This window comes from Phocoena sinus, chromosome 14, assembly GCF_008692025.1.
Source record: "Phocoena sinus isolate mPhoSin1 chromosome 14, mPhoSin1.pri, whole genome shotgun sequence".
Lineage (NCBI taxonomy): Eukaryota > Metazoa > Chordata > Mammalia > Artiodactyla > Phocoenidae > Phocoena > Phocoena sinus.
In genome coordinates this window covers 43,083,563-43,103,376 of record NC_045776.1, presented here as the reverse complement: position 1 = coordinate 43,103,376, position 19,814 = coordinate 43,083,563, and the positions used below count along the sequence as shown (strand labels likewise).

The window sequence follows — 19,814 nt, the reverse complement described above, 5'->3', positions numbered from 1 at the left end:
TAGAATTTCATGACAAAATAAATCATCCAGGTTTGAAAAAGAAAGGTAAAAACAAAGAGTTGGAAAGAAAAAGAATAATGAAAGAAAATAATAACGCTACAATGCAGATGGAAGAATTTGCTCTAAAGAAATTTTACTCCAAGCTCCTAAACCATAAATTCCTTTTACGTTCACTGATAACCCCTAGGTTGAAAAACTCAGCAACATATTCAAACCCAAGTTAAGATTATTTATTATAATACAGAATATCAACACACTCAAGAACCTATATTCAGCTCTAACAAATAGTTTCTGACAACTGTTCATACTGGTCAGTGTCCATGCAGTATCAATTATTAAATATTTTTAAAATCATCCCTTAGCCTACTTAGTTATAACTGACAGAAACCTTTTTAGAATAATTAATGGTTCAGTTCAACAAACATCTGTAAATCATATACCATGTGTCAAGCCCAGTGTTAGGCACTAGGGATAAAAATGTAGAAAGCAACCCAGTTCCCTATCCTCAAGAAGTTAACAGCTTAAATATAATTTCCAATATAATATGACAAGTCAGGTCTCACAGCATATATGAAAGGACAGGACAGAGACACTTAGAACAACCTGGGTACTACATACAAATATCTGAAGGATATGACTGATAATCAGGACTACTAAATTAAGGTGAAGAAAGAGGAAAAGGGCCAAAGTCCAAGAGAAGGACATTAAGGACATGAACCAGGACAGTAATAGGAGGGATTTTAAAAAGAGAAAGAGAGATAAGTAAAATATGTGAAGATATAAAAACATGTTTAAGAAGTTTAAAAACAAAAAATCCCCTGGGACTTCCCTGGTGGTCCAGTGGTTAAGAATCCGCCTTCCAATGCAGGGGACATGGGTTCGATCCCTGGTCAGGGAACTAAGATCTCACATGCCATGGGGCAACTAAGCCCATGTGCCACAACTACTGAACCTGCGCACTCTAGAGCCCATACACCACAACTAGAGAGAAGCTTGCACACTGCAACAAAAGATCCACATGCCACAACGAAGATCCTGCATGTCACAACTAAGACCCGATGCAGCCTAATTAATTAATTGATTGATTAAAAATCCCCTAATTGTGTCACTGACAGTATAGAAGAATATAGGTACATCTCAAGTAGTTTTTGCCTTGAGCAAATAAGGAGCTGGCTGGTTATAATTTAAGATCAAGATCTATAAGGTAAGAAAGTAGAAGTTTAGTTATTGCTATGTTGACTCAAAGGTGCACTGGGAATACTCAAGTAGGTTAAGTCTAAAAGGCAGTTGGCCATTCAAATCTAAAGCTCAAGGAGACATCAGGGCTGAAGACAGATTTGAGAGTGAAAATCATAACTGTAAATAGATTACCTAAAACATGTATGAAGTAAAAAAGTACAATGGTCCAAGGATTAAAACCCTAGGGAACATTAATATAAACACAAAGGTGTTTGATTTTGTTTTTTCTGTTCTTGAGCATTCATCTAAAAAACATGTCTTTAACCATACTTACAAAGAATTACTGCCATTCTTTACAAGCCTATAGTCAATACAACTTAATGTCTGTTGGAAACCTTCAACAGCAACTATTTACGTGAATTTCTTTTTCTCCCTTTTGAAATATTCATAATATAGATTTTAAAAATGCGTAAGATGATTTTTTAACAAGTTCATAGGAATGAAAACAAAATTAAAAATTCCTGAATAATTACTTTTTAAAGTATCAATTTTATATTAGGAAAGATGTATATGCATGTTGCCTTAAATATTGTTATCCATAAGTCAAAACTTAATTCATAGAAAACATACAGTGCATGTTTGTGGTTAATAATCATGCAGGCTTAAAATGTGTAAATAAAATAAATTCAGTTTACAAAATACTGCATTTAAAATTAATTCAGCAAATTACTAAAGTAGCCAGGTTATAAATTCCCAAAGAGAGATAACCCTCTAATTTTGTTTTGCATACCCTCTCAAGAAAAAAGAAACACTTAAAAAAATATATGAAACAATACTAATTAGAACAAATACGACACAGTTTTAGTACCTCACTGGTCAACCGTATTAGGAGAGCTGCAGCCTCTGAATATTTGCTTTGGCTTTTTAAGATTTCAGCACTAAGCAATACACATCTTTCAGCCAATACCATATTCCTAGAGAAAAAAAGGCAAGAAAAATATAATTAGCACTACAATAATATTTTAGTACATCATAGTAACCATGTGTTCAACAAAAGTTTCCAATTCTAGTTTTTAAGTAAAAAGAAATCCATGTCTTTGTTCTCTACTTACCAAAAAAGGTTAAAAAAAAAAACTTCAAAGAATTCTCGTAACTCATCAAAACTTTTTAGCATTGTATAATTTTGTAGTAAGACTACAATACAAAGTCACATTTCCTGTATGAAAAAAGCTAGAACCCAACTCGTATCTCTGAATCAGCAGTTAGTTAACAAAACTTGCTTTCAGACATAAAGGAATACAAACATTTCACCCAGATTTCTTTTTCCTTCCTTATTGCAAACTCTGGTTATGTGTGTTTCATTTTACTGACTACTTTTAGGAATAATTAGGCATTTTCTCTCTGGTTAGTACTACTGAAATGTTTCACTTGGAGATAGCATGGAGCCAGTGTTGCCTGACTGTTACTGAGAAAAATCTTCTTTGTAAAAACACAAAATCAGTTGATTTTTCTTGTGGACAACTATCATCAAAAATCTAGAGTTAGATTTTTTATTCTTCAAAATAATAAAAATAAATGAAAATATTTTTTACTGTGAAATTACAAGATGGAATCCTTTTGTTGAGAAATACAGTTGACCACTGAACAGTGCAGTCAAAAATATGCAGCTGGCCCTCAGTTCCACATCCATAGATTCAACCAACCGTGGATTGTGTAGTACTGTAGTATATATTTCTTGAAAAAAATTCATGTGTAAGTGGACCCGCAGGACTTCCCTGGCGGTCCAGTGGTTACGACTCCACGTTTCCACTGCAGGGGGAACAGGTTCAATCCCTGGTTTGGGAACTAAGATCCCACATGCTGCACATCATGGCCAAAAAAAGAAATGGACCCACACAGTTCAAACCTATCCTGTTCAAGGGTCAACTGTAGCAGCAAAGTTTTTCTCATTTTACTTTCTAATTCTTATACAAAAATATACCACTTGACCTTAAAATTACAACCAAAGACTACTAACTTGAAGGTCATTCTGAACAGTGATATTTTAAAAATACATTTCACTACTTTCAAAATTACTGTAGTGATCTGCCATAAACTTTCTACAAATCATGATTTTTTTTAGAGGGTTGGTATTTATGAATATCTGAGAATGTTTTAATGAACACAAAAGACTAACTCCTCCTTGCCAGTACCTACTCACATACTACAATATGCTCAAATATGCTCAGTTCTTAAATCTTCTTAAGTAAACTTTACAAATCTTAACACAATTGTTTTATTTTTATCCTCAGCTATTTCCCCTTGTGATCAGCTATGAAGTCACAAGGCTACCAAGTTCAGGACTTTATATTAATTTGTTTATTAAAGCAAGATTTTAAAAAGTCATTTGTGTCAGGCAGTGGAATTACTAAAGATTCAAGTGTTTCTATGACACAATCCCTATCTAAATGCAGAAACTGACATAAAACAGATAATGAACAGGGTACCATTGATTTTTATTATGATTTGGGGAGATAAAGGAGGGAAGGGAAAGCTTCAAAAAAGAAATGTATAAATAGGATTGCATCAGTTAAAAAGTAGAGCCTGGCATTATAAGGGCATTGCAAAAGTAATATTGTATATCCTGTACTTAAGAAAATTTATTTACATTTTAATATTTCTGAGACCAGGGAGTTTCTTAAAATGGATATGTATAACTAATGTAGTATTTTCTAATTTATCCCAAAATATCTATTAAATTGTTGATAAACCTTACCAATTATGGTAACTTAGAAAAAAGATTATAAGTTAAATGCATGTCAGTTAAGTATGTATTTAGAAAAAGCATATAGTCTGCTATGAACAGGAGGACAAAACTGGATTGCCACGGCTTATTTGGCTATCTGGGTCAATTGGTATTTTCACTTTTCTTTTGCACCACTCCGCGTGCATCTCTCCAAAAGCTCTGTGCTTCATGAAGACAAGGAAAATCTTTTCAGAGAAAGGACTTTACTGCTCTGGCTTCCTTAATGCCTCATTCTCATAGTTCTTCTACCTTTTGAATCTCACTTTTTCGGAAACCTTCAAAGGTTCCTCGTTCACAGAAGGCTGTTTCTCCTGTCAGAAACTCCAAATATATTCTCAAACAGATTATACAAAGTATTCTATACAAAGGGCAGGATTTGATACTGGCTCCACCATTTATTAACTGCATACCCTTGGGCAAGTTAAACTCTTTAAGTTTCAATCTCCTTGTCTATCAAATGGTATCCACCATTTCACAGGCTTGTTGTAAAGATTAAATGAGCATGTAAATTACCTTGGCATAGTGGTAAATGCTGAGCACTAAATAAATGTTAATCATTATTACTAGTGTTGTGTTGTAAACACATTGCTATGACTACTACTTCTACTTCAACATTATAGGACACAAAACTGCCTTTGTGTTTCTGACTGTAACCCATCCATTCTACATAGAAAAGTCATATTAATCTTTCTGAAAAATAACTTTTATTATCAAGGCTCTACTCAAATATTCAGTAACTCCTCCATTTACTACTACACAAATCTTAACTACAGCTTAAAAATAATAATAAATGAGAGTTAATGCTCCCCCACGCTGATTTCTCTCAAAACACCTTTCCATATATACAAACCCTCTAACCTAGCCAGGGCTCTATTCCTTTTCAGCAGTAATGCTGTATCCAAAACATTGTTCCTGCCAATCACAATTACTAAAAATGTCTTTATGGCTATCAACTACCAACCAACCTTTCTTTCAAGGTCTATTCCTCAAACATACCGTGACACCTTCTCTGGACCAGCTCATAGCCTCCTTTACAGGTGGTGAGTTCTAACTCCCATAGAGTTTCAACAGAACTCACTATGTGTACAAAACATTTCTCATTTTCTTCCCTGGACCATTATTTAACTCTCTGTGTTTGCCTATTTAACAAGGAAAGTTCAAACTAGCTAACTCCTGGCTTAACAGTGGCTAAAGTTAGAGATGTCCCCAAAATATAAATCACCCTCAATAGAACAAATAACCTCAACATTACATATAACAAATTCCTAACCACATATCTAAACAAAATTGGAAAGGAAAGGAAAATGTAGTAAAACCCTAGTTTTAAAAGATCATCTCACCTTATCTATGTCTATATTAACTTGATTTGGGAGCTTATTTAAGTTTAAAGCATAAAAAACAAAGAACCATTTATATCTAATAACCATATAAATGTCAAATTTACCTCTAAATGGATAGAACATAAATATTCTAGTCACCTACTTGCAGATATCCCTGTATGTCTGGATTGCTGTATCCATATAATGTGCAGGGTATGGCCTGGGTGCTCCTGGCTGAAGGAACGCTGACACTGCTGCCATTTCCTAGAGGAAAAGACATTATTTATAGTATTTCAAAAGGAAAATATTATTGTAGTTTAGCATTCAGGAAGTCTAAAAACTGGAATGAAGTTTGCTGAGTTTTTTTATGTATCCACATATATAAATCTGAGAGCCTAATGCAGACTTGGAAAATATATGTATATGCTTTTAGTTTCAAAATTCTCTAGTCAAATTCCAAAGTCTGTCATTCAGTATTTAAATGAGTTTTTTCAAGAAGACCTAGTAAACAACTTCAGTCATGGTATATATATAACTATACTTTCAGGCATGGTATATATAACTACCAAGTGAGCCTAGCTTAAGATTTCTGCTACCATCTCCTCCTCATTATTCCCTATTCCTTAATGACTAAAGAACAGACCAATGACAGAACCATATAGAGAGAAACAAAATAAAGTGTGTCTCCTTCCAATGTACTGGCTTCAAAATTTGAAAACAGAGCTCATAACAGCTTGCACTATGCATCTTTTCAGCTACTTATACACCCTATAGTTTATATTCTATATCATACAGAAGGCACAGACACCATTTCTGAGACCTATACTACTGTCAATTTTCTAGGACTTCTTATTTCATTTTAAAAACCCATTCCATTGTTAATACTTCAAATAATATACAATAGTGCTGAAGAATTTTGAAATGAAGATGAGAATGAAGGTTTTGGCTTCTTAGTAAAATATTCTATTATGTCCACACTTGTGGTCTCATGTAGACCAAGTTTTTTTTTTTTTTTTTTTTTTTTTTATGCGTTACGCGGGCCTCTCACTGTTGTGGCCTCTCCCGTTGCGGAGGACAGGCTCCGGACGCGCAGGCTCAGCGGCCATGGCTCACGGGCCCAGCCGCTCCGCGGCATGTGGGATCCTCCCAGACCGGGGCACGAACCCGTGTCCCCTGCATCGGCAGGCGGACTCTCAACCACTGCGCCACCAGGGAAGCCCATAGACCAAGTTTTAATAATTTAATTAGAAATAAATGAAACTTTCATACACTGGGGAAAAACTTGTTAATGCCAATCCACTCTTAGGACGAATAAACATTTTTCTGCAACAGTTTTTAAAATAGAAAAAAAATACAGAAATAATTTAATTATCTAAAAAAATAGAATTATCTAAAAACTGAGATGATTAAAGCCTTTAACCTGACAGACTATGTAAGTTCCAAGACAGAATGAACCATATCTGTTTCAGAATACCTCTGTATCCTTAGTACCCAGCAGTGTGCTGCTTTATTGAAGAAACTGAATGAAAATATGTGATTTTCACGTGAAAAAATTTTCCACAGCTCTGAAACATCATGTTTTCTTAACTAGTTTATATTTTAACTAATATACATAATGATATACATAGAGATCTATATTATACCCAAAAATCTAATATATATTATATATGGTATATTATATAAAAATACATTATATTTGCTATATATGAACTATATATACTGCATATATATACATCAATAAGTATACTAAGAAAAACTCCTGTAAGAAAAATAGGCCCCAATTCTAAGTTATTTTCTAATTTCATTCTACAAGAAATTACAAATCAATATACACACAAACCGACAATTTCTAAGGATACAGTGAGAACATTCTGAATGATCACCCCAAGTTACTGCACGATCTTCAATAATCAACCATTAAACCATTTCTTATAGTCTACAGTAATGGATTAATACATTTCACAAAGACTTTCATCAAGAACTGGAGTGATCTACTTAACCTTCAGCTAGTTATGACAAATTTAACTACAGAAAAACCATATTTCTCCAAGAATTCCTATTATTGGTTTCACCATGATACATCTTTTAACTTTATAGTTAAATAACTAAGTATCTTCTTAATTATCATCGAAAAAGCCAGGCAATATAGTCTGTTATCAATTAGCTACTATGTGACTGGTAAATAGGAAAGAGATATTAGCTCAAATGAAATTTTTATTCATTCAAAAATAGTTTTTCTGGGGCTTCCCTGGTGGCGCAGTGGTTGAGAGTCCGCCTGCCGATGCAGGGGACACGGGTTCGTGCCCCGGTCTGGGAAGATCCCACATGCCGCGGAGCGGCTGGGCCCATGAGCCATGGCCGCTGAGCCTGCGCGTCCGGAGCCTGTCCTCCGCAACGGGAGAGGCCACAACAGTGAGAGGCCCGCGTAACGCATAAAAAAAAAAAAAAAAAAAAAAAAAAATAGTTTTTCTTAGGCAACAGGATCAAATATAGCAAATATAGAATTATAACCTTCAGCAGGAGAGGAAAAAGCTGAGCTTAGCTGTTGCTCAAGCAGGAGCTTTTTTAAATCTGTATTTTAAGAAAATATAAAACGAATGACTACACTTGGTATCTGTGTGTGGTTGGGGGGCTGGAAGGGGCCTCTCTAGAGACTTATGCTCCCAGCCTTGCACAGTTCTTGGTTTAAAGCAGGCTGCGCTTCCTTCCACGCTCACCTTCATGGCAATTACACTGGTTACAAGTTCCTCTTCCCCACCCCAGTGTTCACATATTGTTTTTGCATACTTTTTTTATTCCTTGAGATAAGCTCCTGCCATGCTAACCTGCCTCACACAAACATTTTATGCTCTGGTTACAAACATACATAGGTTTTATGAGACTCTCCCAGCCCTATTTTTCTCTAAGGCCTATTATTTTTAGGGCAGCTATTCTAGACTACAAAGATTTTTAGGTATGCATATATTATGCTACAGCAGCTATGCCTTTATTTTCCAGTGTTAAACTACCTTCTCTCATATAGCTGCTACTAATATGCCTCCATCTAAATGATTTAAATGCAGTATTTATCAGATGCAGATAGAAATGAAAAAGCTTAAGTACCATAAAATCATAGAAAGTTTTTGTCATACTTTCCTAAGATTTTACCAAACTTTCAATTTGCAGATGCATTGTGTACAATTTTGAAATTATAAACTTATAAATGATGAAATAAATTTAAGTGTTTGTGATTTTATATTAGCTCATACTAGATGACTATAAGACCAGAGACTGTCTAGCCAAGGACAATTCACATAATTTTTCAAACACTCTTATTCATAAAGGTAACATATTTTCAGTTCCTGAAGGTTTCTTAAAAGTTAGCTGACTTTTTAAAATTAAAAATACTAAGAAATAGGGCTTCCCTGGTGGCGCAGTGGTTGAGAATCTGCCTGCCAACGCAGGGAACACGGGTTCGAGCCCTGGTCTGGGAGGATCCCACATGCCGCAGAGCAACTAGGCCCATGCGCCACAACTACTAAGCCTGCGCGTCTGAAGCCTGTGCGTCTGGAGCCTGTGCTGCGCAACGAGAGAGGCCGTGACAGTGTGAGGCCCGCACACCGCGATTAAGAGTGGCCCCCGCTTGCCAAAACTAGAGATAGCCCTGGCACAGAAACGAAGACCCAACACAGCAAAAGTACATAAATAAATTAATAAACTCCTAGCCCCAACAACAACAAAATACTAAGAAATAAAAAATAGTAATGTAATTTTGCTATTTTAGTTTTACAGTTTAAAATCACCTATTTTATTTTTATAGACATAGTATTAAAATAAATGCAAAAGAGATGACAGTTATTAAACAAGTATCTACATGCTAATTATCAATGAAGTAGAGTTCTTGTGTATTTTTATTCTTTCCACTTTTGTTTATAGCTTGTCTTTAAAAAGATTACGTAGGGGGGCTTCCCTGGTGGCGCAGTGGTTGAGAGTCCACCTGCCGATGCAGGGGACACGGCTTCGTGCCCTGGTCCGGGAAGATCCCACATGCCGCGGAGCGGCTGGGCCCGTGAGCCATGGCCGCTGAGCCTGCGCGTCCAGAGCCTGTGCTCCGCAACGGGAGAGGCCACAACAGTGAGAGGCCCGCGTACGGCAAAAAAAAAAAAAAAAAAAAAAAAATTACGTAGGCACACAGCGTGTTGGGGAGGGAGCTCACGAGGGGCACGGGCCCTCTCCCTCCTCCAGGGCTGCCGCTCCGCCTTCTGCGCTGCTTGTGTGCCCATACAGGGCAGACCTCGTTTGTGAAAAGACAGCTGAGGAGACTCCAGCGCTCGCCATGGCCAACGAAAGCGGAAGAAAGGAGTCAAGACTAAGAACAACGATCATATAAATTTGAGGGTGGTGAGGCAGGATGGTTCTGAGGTGCAGTTTAAGAGGCATACACCGCTTAGTAAACTAATGAAAGCCTATTATGAACAACAGGGGTTGTCAATGAGGCAGATCAGATTCTGATTTGATGGGAAGCCGATCAATGAAACAGACACACCTGCACAGTTGGAAATGGAGGCTGAAGATACAATTGATGTGTTTCAGCAGCAGACAGGAGGTATCTACTAAAAAGGGAACCTGCTACTTTACTTCAGAATTCTGTTCCTCCAGACCAAGACTTTCTCAATTAGAAAACTGCAACTTGGTTCCACCACATCCTGACTACCACAATACAGTTTCTCTACTCTTTCATTTTCCCCTTCCCTATTCCTTTACTGTACATAAAGTAACTGGTGTATGTGCAAAAGCATATTGCATTTTTTTAAACTAAATGGCCAATGGTATGTTTTGATCGACATCAAATGGAGATGGGATAGCATACTCAGCAAGTTATTTTGTTCTCACTCTTTAACAACAACAAAAAAAACCCATAAAAATCCTTGCATACCTTGTTGCAAGGAGAATTTTAATATTTTTCATTTATCATTGTAAAACCAAGGACAATTTTATACCTTTTTTGTACATAGCTATTATATGTAGGGCAATCTGTCTTTAAATAGGGATAAATTAAAAGAAATGAATCCTATAGTTTTTCCTTCAACTTAAGCATCTTGTTTAAATAAACTTCTTGTTTAATTAAATAAATAACTGTAGAAAGTAACAGTGCTAGTTTACTCTTTTCTAAGCACAGAAAGCAGATTATAAATATATTTATGACAACTTTTCAATTACATTAAAAGGTTATAAGGCAACAAACATAGAAAATTCTTTCTGAAACACCCAGGTTTTATACTGATTACAAAAACTAACATAGCCAATGCTTACTGACACCTTATTATATATATGAGATAGTGTGCTAGGCACCTTACAAAACTTATACCTTATCTAACCCTATGCCATTAGGATTCCCATTTTACAGATGAGAAAACTAAGGCTTAGAGATGTTCAATAACTTGCCTAAGATGAATTTTATTTGCACTGATATCTCCTTCCTATTTACCAGTCACATAGTAGCTAATTGATAACAGACTTGCCTGGCTTTCTCGATGATAATTAAGAAGATACTTAGTTATTTTAACTATAAAATTAAAAGATATATCACGGTGAAACCAGTAATAGGAATTCTTGGAGAAATGTGGTTTTTCTGTAGTTAAATTTGTCATAACTAGCTGAAGGTTAAGTAGATCACTCCAGTTCTTGATGAAAGTCTTTGTGAAATGTATTAATCCATTACTGTAGACTATAAGAAATGATTTAATGGTTTATTACTGAAGACTGTGCAGTAACCTGGAGTGATAATTCAGAATGTTCTCACTGTATCCTTAGAAATTGTCGGTTTGTGTGTATACTGATTTGTAATTTCTTGTAGAATGAAATTAGAAAATAATTTAGAATTGGGGCCTATTTTTCTTACAGGAATTTTTCTTAGTACACTTTTATTGATGTATACATATGCAGTATATATAGTTCGTATATAGCAAATATAATGTATTTTTATATAATATTATACCATATATATAATATATATTAGAGTTTTTGGTATAATATAGACCCCTATGTATATCATTATGTATATTAGTTAAAATGTAAACTAGTTAAGAAAACATGATGTTTCAGAGCTGCAGAAAATTTTTTCACGTGAAAATCACGTATTTTCATTCAGTTTCTTCAATAAATTTTTGAGCAGACACTGCTGGGTACTGAGGATACAGAGGTATTCTGAAACAGATATGGTTCATACTGTCATGGAACTTATATAGTCTGTCAGGTTAAAGGCTTTAATCATATCTCAGTTTTTAGATAATTCTTTTTTTCTGGATAATTAAATTATTTCTGTATTTTATTTTCTATTTTAAAAACTGTTGCAGAAAAATGTTTATTCATCCTAAAAGTGGATTTTCCCCAATGTATGAAAGCCTGTCTCACACCAAAGTACATGTTCTTAACCAATATATAGTCTTAGATCAGAAAAAAACATTTCAAACAATTTTAAATCATTTTAAGAGATCAAAAAGCATCTTCTAAAAAAAAGTTTTTATACTGTGAATACAGTGAAAACTGTAATTCAAATTAAATAGAAAGTACTAATCAAATCTAAGAAACCAACCCTCACATATGACCATGTTTCAATGCACTAGTTTAAGAAAAATCCATCAAATTATCATAAATGAATTCAAAACCTATAAAGCATTGTATGCTATTTGAGTACAACTTATCCCCAGATAGTTTGCTTGCCATTTCATAAATAAAAATTTCTAAGTCATTTATGGTAGCAGAAGCAAGAAATTATAATACTACAGAATACCAACCAAGGCACCAGCTGCATAAAGCATTGCTTGATCATTAAGAAAATCTTTCTTTGCAGTATGATAGCAACTGTAAGCCAAATCATAATGCTGCACCAAAAAACATAAGTCAGCCATTTTCCTGATTTGAAGCTCTGGAGCTTCTGGCGGATACCTGTAAATACAAATTAAGTTAAGAAAGGAATTTACAATTTATGACCTTTAAACCATTAAATATTATAAAATGTCTAAAAAGATACCCAACTGTCCAAAACATGAGAAAAACTGATCCTGTATGATAAGAATTCTACCTCCAAGGAGAGAGTGTCATTTCTCAAAGATATCTGGAAACAGACAGTTACATCCTTATTTATATAATTTATATCCCTATACTGAGAACTTCTCAACAGGAGGCAAGCATTTTCTCTATTGTCAAATTATGAAGTAAATAAATGATCAATTCCATGTGACTCACCTTTATGTACAGCAGAAAAAAAAGAAAATCTAAAATGGACTTTATTTTCCCCTAAAACAGGATTTTATATTAAACAAAATTTCTAAATATATGCCATGTCTTAGAATTATTAGACCTCAATACTTTAATATAGTTATTAATGAATACTTAATCTAACTCCATCTTTTTCCAAATAGGAAAATAGACCTAAAATAAAGTGACCCTCCTTATTGTTTATTTTTAGATAACCAATTACTTATAGTTTTTTAATTTAATATAATTTACTTATGGTCACTATTCTTATCTACCCCAGCTTTGACCAATATGAAACTAAGAAACTAAAGACACAGTCATTTTTTGCAGAACATCATATAATCAAACACTAATCAGAGTTAAACACAGAAAAACTAAAAACAATAATATTTTACTCACAGCAATCCAGATGTATTTTTTAGCTCATTAATGCTCTTTTCTGGAACTTTACTGCCACTAAACCATTTTTTAGTTGCAGAAAATAAAGATCGACTCAAACCTTTTCTTGATATTAGCTAAGAGAAAAGATTAAACATATTGACAAATATAAGAATTTAATATTTTTCTTTTACATACAAAAGAAAAAACTCTAAATAACTAAAGTTTTAAGAGTGAGCAAATGTGCATTTTAACATTGATTTAAAGAAAACTGTCCAAAATGCTGACGAAATCCCTAGTGAAAATAAATAAGCCTCTTCTAGGATTTAACAGAATTTCATCACTGATAGTAATGTTAATAAACCCTAATATTGGTCTATTTTTCAAACAAAAACTTAAATTCTTTAAATAACTTATACTACTATATTCTCAACTTTACTATTTACTGAAATTTTTTAAAATACTAGTGCAAATAATTAAATCTTACCTGATCATTTAATTGCCGAATTGTTTTCTCTATATGTGGCAAGAGGCCCCGAAATGTGAACTCTTGTATAAACTGTCGAATTCTATCATGATCAGTAAGGGTTAAACATGCACCATGAATAATTCCAGCATTTGCTTTCTTTGTTTCATGTAATGATGAAGCAGATTTTACATGATCTGGGCCATCAATGCTGTTAGAAGAGTCACCAGATGGGTCCAATTGAAGCGGGTGAGTTCTAAAGTTGTTTGGTAAGCCATCTACTGAAAAACAGATCTTTCTTTTACTCTCAGAAAACAACAGAAAATTGTGATATTACTACTATATTACTAAAGAAAAGAAAGAATGTTGGAACTGTTTATCTTTCTGTATTTCTTAAGAAATCTAAAACAATAACATTAAAGTTTTCCCCCTAAAATTTTAGGACCTGGGTTAATACCTGTTACACGTAATAGAAATTTTTTAATTCATGTAAAGAAATGAAGAAAAATAATGTTAAAATATAAAGAATTATTTTTAAATAGCATAACTAACCAATAAGAAAAATTATAACAAAAATTTTTAAAGTTATCACTGTCTAAACTGTAATTTAAAATACAAAAATAAAGCTCTCAAAATCATGTGAATTGGGGGAATAATTAATGCTACACATAATATCTTCCCTTGCTTTCTACCCCAAAAATTTTTTATAAAGCCTGATATATTACTCTTAAAAAACAAATTTTTAAATGTCAAAAAACATCAAACTCAAATAACTCAATAAAATCTTCAGAGGAAAAGCTAACCTGTCCATTATCTTTTTTCATCATGAAAATTCCCCCATCTTTTACGTATAAAGATTTAACAACAGTGCATATTTTCAATCAAAAGAGAAACTTAGAGAAAGTATATCAAGACCTTTGACTTCGTTATCTAATCCATCCAATGAAAGCAAGTTACTATCAGAATTCTTATTTGAAGTTATAGTACAAGGGCCATCTTCATATGATTCCTATCAAAATAAAATTTAAACAGCATTAATGGTTGTATTTAATCATGTTTAAGATACCATCAAATTCAACAACAACTATGGTAAACCTCATTTTTTTTTGCTACAGCAACTCTTTTCTTCCAATACTCCAAATTCTTAACTTCTTCCATGTATCATATTCTATCACTTCAATCCACACCTACTATATTCTTAAATTCTGTTTCACATGCAACCTACTAACCTAATTCTTCTGAATTCGAGTTACTTCTATCTCAGTTTTTCTGTTTATATGTGATATGCACATGCTTATATGAAACCTGTATATATATCTATGTAAGGAATAATGGCAAGACAGATGGACTACTAGAGTCAAGCAGGGGTAAAAAAAGAAGGATGGAAAAAAAAAAAGAAGGATGGTATGGAATCTGCTGGATCACAGATGCAGCGTTAATAGGTTGGAGTGCATTCTGAATACACAGAAGTGTTTTGGAGAAATATCCAATGCAAAAAAAAAAGAAAAGAAAAGAAAAATATCCAATGCAACGTTTACTTGTAAAAGGGGCACTGATTTCAGCCAACAAAAAAAACTTTAAAAATACCCAGACTACTCCATAAGACTACTAATACTATGAGGTATTATTCTGAGTGCCAAATTTTGGGGAAAATATATAAACTAGAACTTAATAAGAGGAACGTGATCAGGACAAGAAACAGTCTAAAAACAACATTTAAGAAAGAGTTGAAGAAACAGTATATTTAGTCTAGAAAAATATTTTAAAAGACATGAGAGCTATCATGTATAATTTGAAAGTTGTCTTAATGGAAAACTGATATGGTCCCTATAGGATTGAGTACAAGCAAAGGGAGAAAAATTCTGGTTGATCCTCAAGCTGCTCAGACATGGAACAGGTCACCTGAGAAGACAATGAGTACTTTTACTAGATGAGGTCATTTATAGGTTTAAAGGAAATTAAAGCATTATAACAGGGGTTGGATTTGACAACCTTTAAACTATCCTTCAATCCTGGGCTTCTAGGATTCTAAGCTGTAGAATTTCTATAGCTCTGTCTTCTATTAAAAGTTCTCCAGCTGGACAATCTGACTTATTATGTTCCCTTTCCCAACCTAAGATGGCTGGATTCTAAATTGAATATTTCAATACTATTCCTATTCTGAGTGTGGCTCTGAAACATCATTTAAAGTTCCTTCACATCCAACTGGTTCTTTTCTCTCAGACACCTTTCCCCAGCATTATCTTAAAGAAGGTCAACAATTATCTCAATATTAAAGTGAATAAAACTGGATTAAAAATTCCATATATAAGAAAGAAAAGGCAAATAAACAGATTATTAAACAATATTTATATTAGAACATCAAAAACTACATGAACTTTCTAATTCATATTTCTTAAAATAATATCACATCAAGTACATAATGTAGTTTAACTGTACAAAATATAAATATATTTTCCATTTACTTAAGAAATCCTCTTTCTAAACAAAAAAAAGTCAACTCTTGATTATCTGAACTAAGCATAGGAACTTGGCATTTGGCCACTACCAAGTGGCATAAAGTTCTACCTTAGAAGTTGGACAGAATGTGAAACCTTACACCCACACGCATTAGCCAACAGACAACAATTAACATTAGTCTAGAACTCTATATTAGAAGAGTTGATTAGAAAGAAACAAAACTTCCTGGAAATTCAAAAGAAAAGAAAATCAGAGGAAAGTTAGGGAAAAAAGCCCACCCACCTAAAAAGTATGAGCTCCAAAAGGTGGCCATAAGAACAGCATGTTGAAAATGAAGGAAGGCAACCCCAGAGCATGTGGATAATAAAGAATTGACTGTAAGCATTCATAATGAATTAAATGTACAAGCCAAAAATTCTATTCTCTACATGTTTGTTTAGTCAATCTAATTCAATTCTTAATGTATAATTCACTTTTCATCATTTTTTTTTCTCTTTCTTTTTTTTTGGCTGGGCCCCGCGTCATGCAGGATGGGATCTTAGTTCCCAGAGCAGGGATCAAACCCATGCCCCCTGCAGTGGAAGCATGGAGTTTTAACCACTGGACTGCCAGAGAAGTCCCCATTTTTCATCTTTTAAGAAAACAATCAATTAACACTGATATTATATACCTGAAAGGTATACACATAAGGGATTACTGCAGTTGGTTAAAAACAGCTTCTGAACTACTGACTTAAGAGCTCACATACTGATGGATCAAAACTAGCCAGATTCCACAAAATAACTATTAGTAATTCTACAAATTCTACAGTGATACTATTAGCCATAAAACTGAAATACAGCTTTTGTAGTTTGCTTCATTGTTGTTTTTTACATATACCTGGTTTTGAATACTATTTTTCTGGAGATACTGACTCCAAGGATCTGGTATCTGTTCATCTGACGCTCGATTAGGTGTTCGAGAATTAATTTTAAGTAAATAGCAACCCTGAGTTCCATATTTCTGTTTCATTTCTTCATAAATTGATTCAGCTCTAAAATAAAAAATGGAAAAGTTTGTAGCCAATGGGGAGCAGACCTTAGGCAATAATAGATATTAAAATAATACAAAAACCATGAAAAAATAGTCCCCCCAAAAGAACAAAAAGTTAGAGGTAGAATAATTTAAAAAACTAAAAGTTCATGATCCTAACTGAAATTTAGCTAGCTTGGTTTGTCACCTTAAAGCACAATTACCAAAGTATGCGTCATGGAATAAAATTTTGCAGGATACTCTTATGTTAGTCAAACAGAAAGTTTTGGTGGTCAAGCTAGTTTGGGGAACTACAGTAAGCAAGCCAACCAGCTTCTTTTGCAGCAGACCACCTCAGAGCCTTCCATTTGCTAATATGTACTGTGAATTTCCAAAGAGTGGCTTCAAACTTATAGATCAGAAACTCTTTCAACTATGTGAACTAGTCTGCAGGAAATACAACTTTGCGAAATTCTGTCTTAGAGAACATTTATCAAAAAATGTAAGTGCTAACATAAAAAAGTATAGCACCCCCCAAAAATTCATCTTTCACTGCTAGAGTTTACCCTTCCCTTAGCTGTCTCCAAAGGGACACAGTTCAGAGGAAGAAAACCGAGAAAACGCAAGAAAAGCAGCCAAAATATTTATTATATAAAAATCCACCCTTTTTCTTGCAAAATTTTTAATAGCTGGATCCATGAGCTAATCTCAGATACAACAAAAAGCACTTGATTTCCTTACTTTTAGTTAACTAGACTTGCTAGTTAGTGGCAGACAAGACACTTCAAATGATAAGTCAGCCTAAGAATCAAACAGTACATTCTGATGGAAAATGAAATTTTGGTACATAGAGCTAACCTAATTTAAATAGCTTTTTTTTTTTTTTTTTAACCAAAAAGCACATGGATAATCCTATATCACATTCAAATGCAGAAGCTAATACTATACAAATAACAAGCCTAACAAATAATTAAATCATATTACACACTATAAAATGAAAGCTGGATAAATAAAATAGTTATAAATTTGTATAAACACAGATATAAGTATACGTGTATGTATATACACTCAAGTACAAAAAACTAAACATCTACTTGCTTTACCAATGACACTGCTAAGCATAAGAACCACTGATCTAATACTGCAATTATCACTTAAACATCCTAGTTATAACCATCCAATGTGGAAGATATATACCATATTCAAATGATAGAAACTAATTTTAATAGCCAGTTCAAATTATTTCTATTTATATAGTACACTTTATCCAATAGGCTACAGATTGTTTATGATGTCAAAAAAATTCTAAAGATTTGTAACCCTCAGAACAATTCTGTGGTCTTAGAGAGGAAAATTTATTTTAAAACGATGGATTGTGCTCATAACAAGGGCAAGAAATAATTATTTAATTGCATATCCTAAACAGCATTGAGATATCAGAGTAACAGTTTGAAACAACAGATTAATTTGATCCACATCTTGAACCAAAATTCAAAATAAACTGCAAAGCCACAAAAGTAAAATTGTTTTAATATTATCTTATTTTTCAAGAACTCATCTTTAAAGATATCTATTCTCTTATCCCAAAGATAAAAGGACTATGGCAAATCACTAATAATGAACATTAAAGGGAACATAAGAAAGAAATGCTTGGATGTTTCTCAGACTGTGAAAAACATCAAGGCTAAATATAAAGTGATGAGAAAGTGAAGAGTGGAAAAAGCAGTGCCTATAAGCCAGGAATTGAAAAGTCAGAGGAAAACTGGGAAAGAGAAAAGAGAAAAAATGAGAAATAATATTATACAACGTAAGAAATAAGTGAAGACCTATAGGTATAAAATGGCAAGCACTTGTGAACAAAGATTACAATAAGAGAGATATACATTGAAAGAAAATTTTGGGTAAGCATATGAAATCTAACATAAAATGATGTAGCTGTTGAATATAACTCCAAATAAGAGATATAGTTAAATGTTTTATTAATGAATTTTTACTTTCTTGGATGAAAAATATATCAAAAACTTAAGCCATGTCCAAATCAACATTAACTCATTTAACAGGAAATTATTTAAAATTTAAAAAATAAAAAAAGCTTACCTCTGTTCATCTCCTGCACTTACATCATGTAAAAGTACATAATATTTAAGTGTATTTGGTATAAACCACTTGGGGTAGGAATAATCATTGTTGTGCTGAATTCGATGCTGTTCTTGTGACAACTTTGAAAACTGTTCCATAGGTTCAGCTTCACTAGACGATGTCACCAACATACCTTGTAAATCATATTAAGGTAATTATCACTTAATAATAAATATTATCCTATTAATATAAACTTTAGGGAGATATTTTTTGAGCTAAAAAAACTGATTTTACAGGTTTTCCTACAAGCATAAAACATTGATAATTTCTTCAACATTTCTAAGTAATTCAAGGTTCTAAATAGTAAAGCTATTTTGTTGGTAGTTTTTTAGATCATTTATATATGTAATAAGGAAATCCATGAAAAAATGGACAATATGAAAATTGTGCAACCATCAACATAATGAAAAATTCTGCTGAATATTGCTTCTCTCCATTCCATCTCACTGTGATCTCATATTCTATCCCATCCCAACTTTTCACTGTAACTGCATTAAGGAAATGAAAGTCATAACTGTCAAAGTAGGTTAATAGCTATAAAACAGATTACTAAAAAAATGGATAACTGTTTTTAAATATGAGCTTTTGCATAAGCGATTAATTTTGAGGCAATCAGCAAAAGCAGTTAACACCGACAGTTTACATTTTTTCTTTCTAAAATAGCTTAAAAACATATTAAGCATGAAATTTTCAAGTTGGGTGATAAAGAAAAATAACCAAGCCCTTAGTATTCTTATTTTATAATCAAAAATTAGTTACACCAGTCTTATATCTAGGATGCCATTTAACAAAGAAAGCAATAAAACTTGTAGCATCATCAATAAAAAATAATTTCTCC

The 19,814-nt window shown here is 33.3% G+C and overlaps 1 protein-coding gene and 1 pseudogene across 5 annotated transcripts in view; one reads left to right on the top strand and one right to left on the bottom strand.

The window, feature by feature from the left end:
- TRAPPC8 (trafficking protein particle complex 8) overlaps positions 1–19,814 on the bottom strand; it is an 89,465-nt gene that overhangs the window by 53,123 nt on the left and 16,528 nt on the right. For 2 of the 5 annotated variants that reach the window (XM_032602426.1, XM_032602427.1), the window contains exons 4-11: positions 18,935–19,109; positions 16,706–16,859; positions 14,282–14,375; positions 13,388–13,644; positions 12,922–13,037; positions 12,060–12,210; positions 5,447–5,547; positions 2,048–2,153 (exon numbers count right to left, since the gene is read on the bottom strand). In XM_032602426.1, coding sequence (XP_032458317.1) covers positions 2,048–2,153; positions 5,447–5,547; positions 12,060–12,210; positions 12,922–13,037; positions 13,388–13,644; positions 14,282–14,375; positions 16,706–16,859; positions 18,935–19,109 — 1,154 coding nt within the window. Of the gene's footprint in view, positions 1–2,047; positions 2,154–5,446; positions 5,548–12,059; positions 12,211–12,921; positions 13,038–13,387; positions 13,648–14,281; positions 14,376–16,705; positions 16,860–18,934; positions 19,110–19,814 lie in introns of all 5 variants that reach the window. The other 3 variants (XM_032602425.1, XM_032602428.1, XM_032602430.1) reach the window with 2 other exon arrangements.
- On the top strand, positions 9,580–9,964 carry LOC116738746 (annotated as a pseudogene).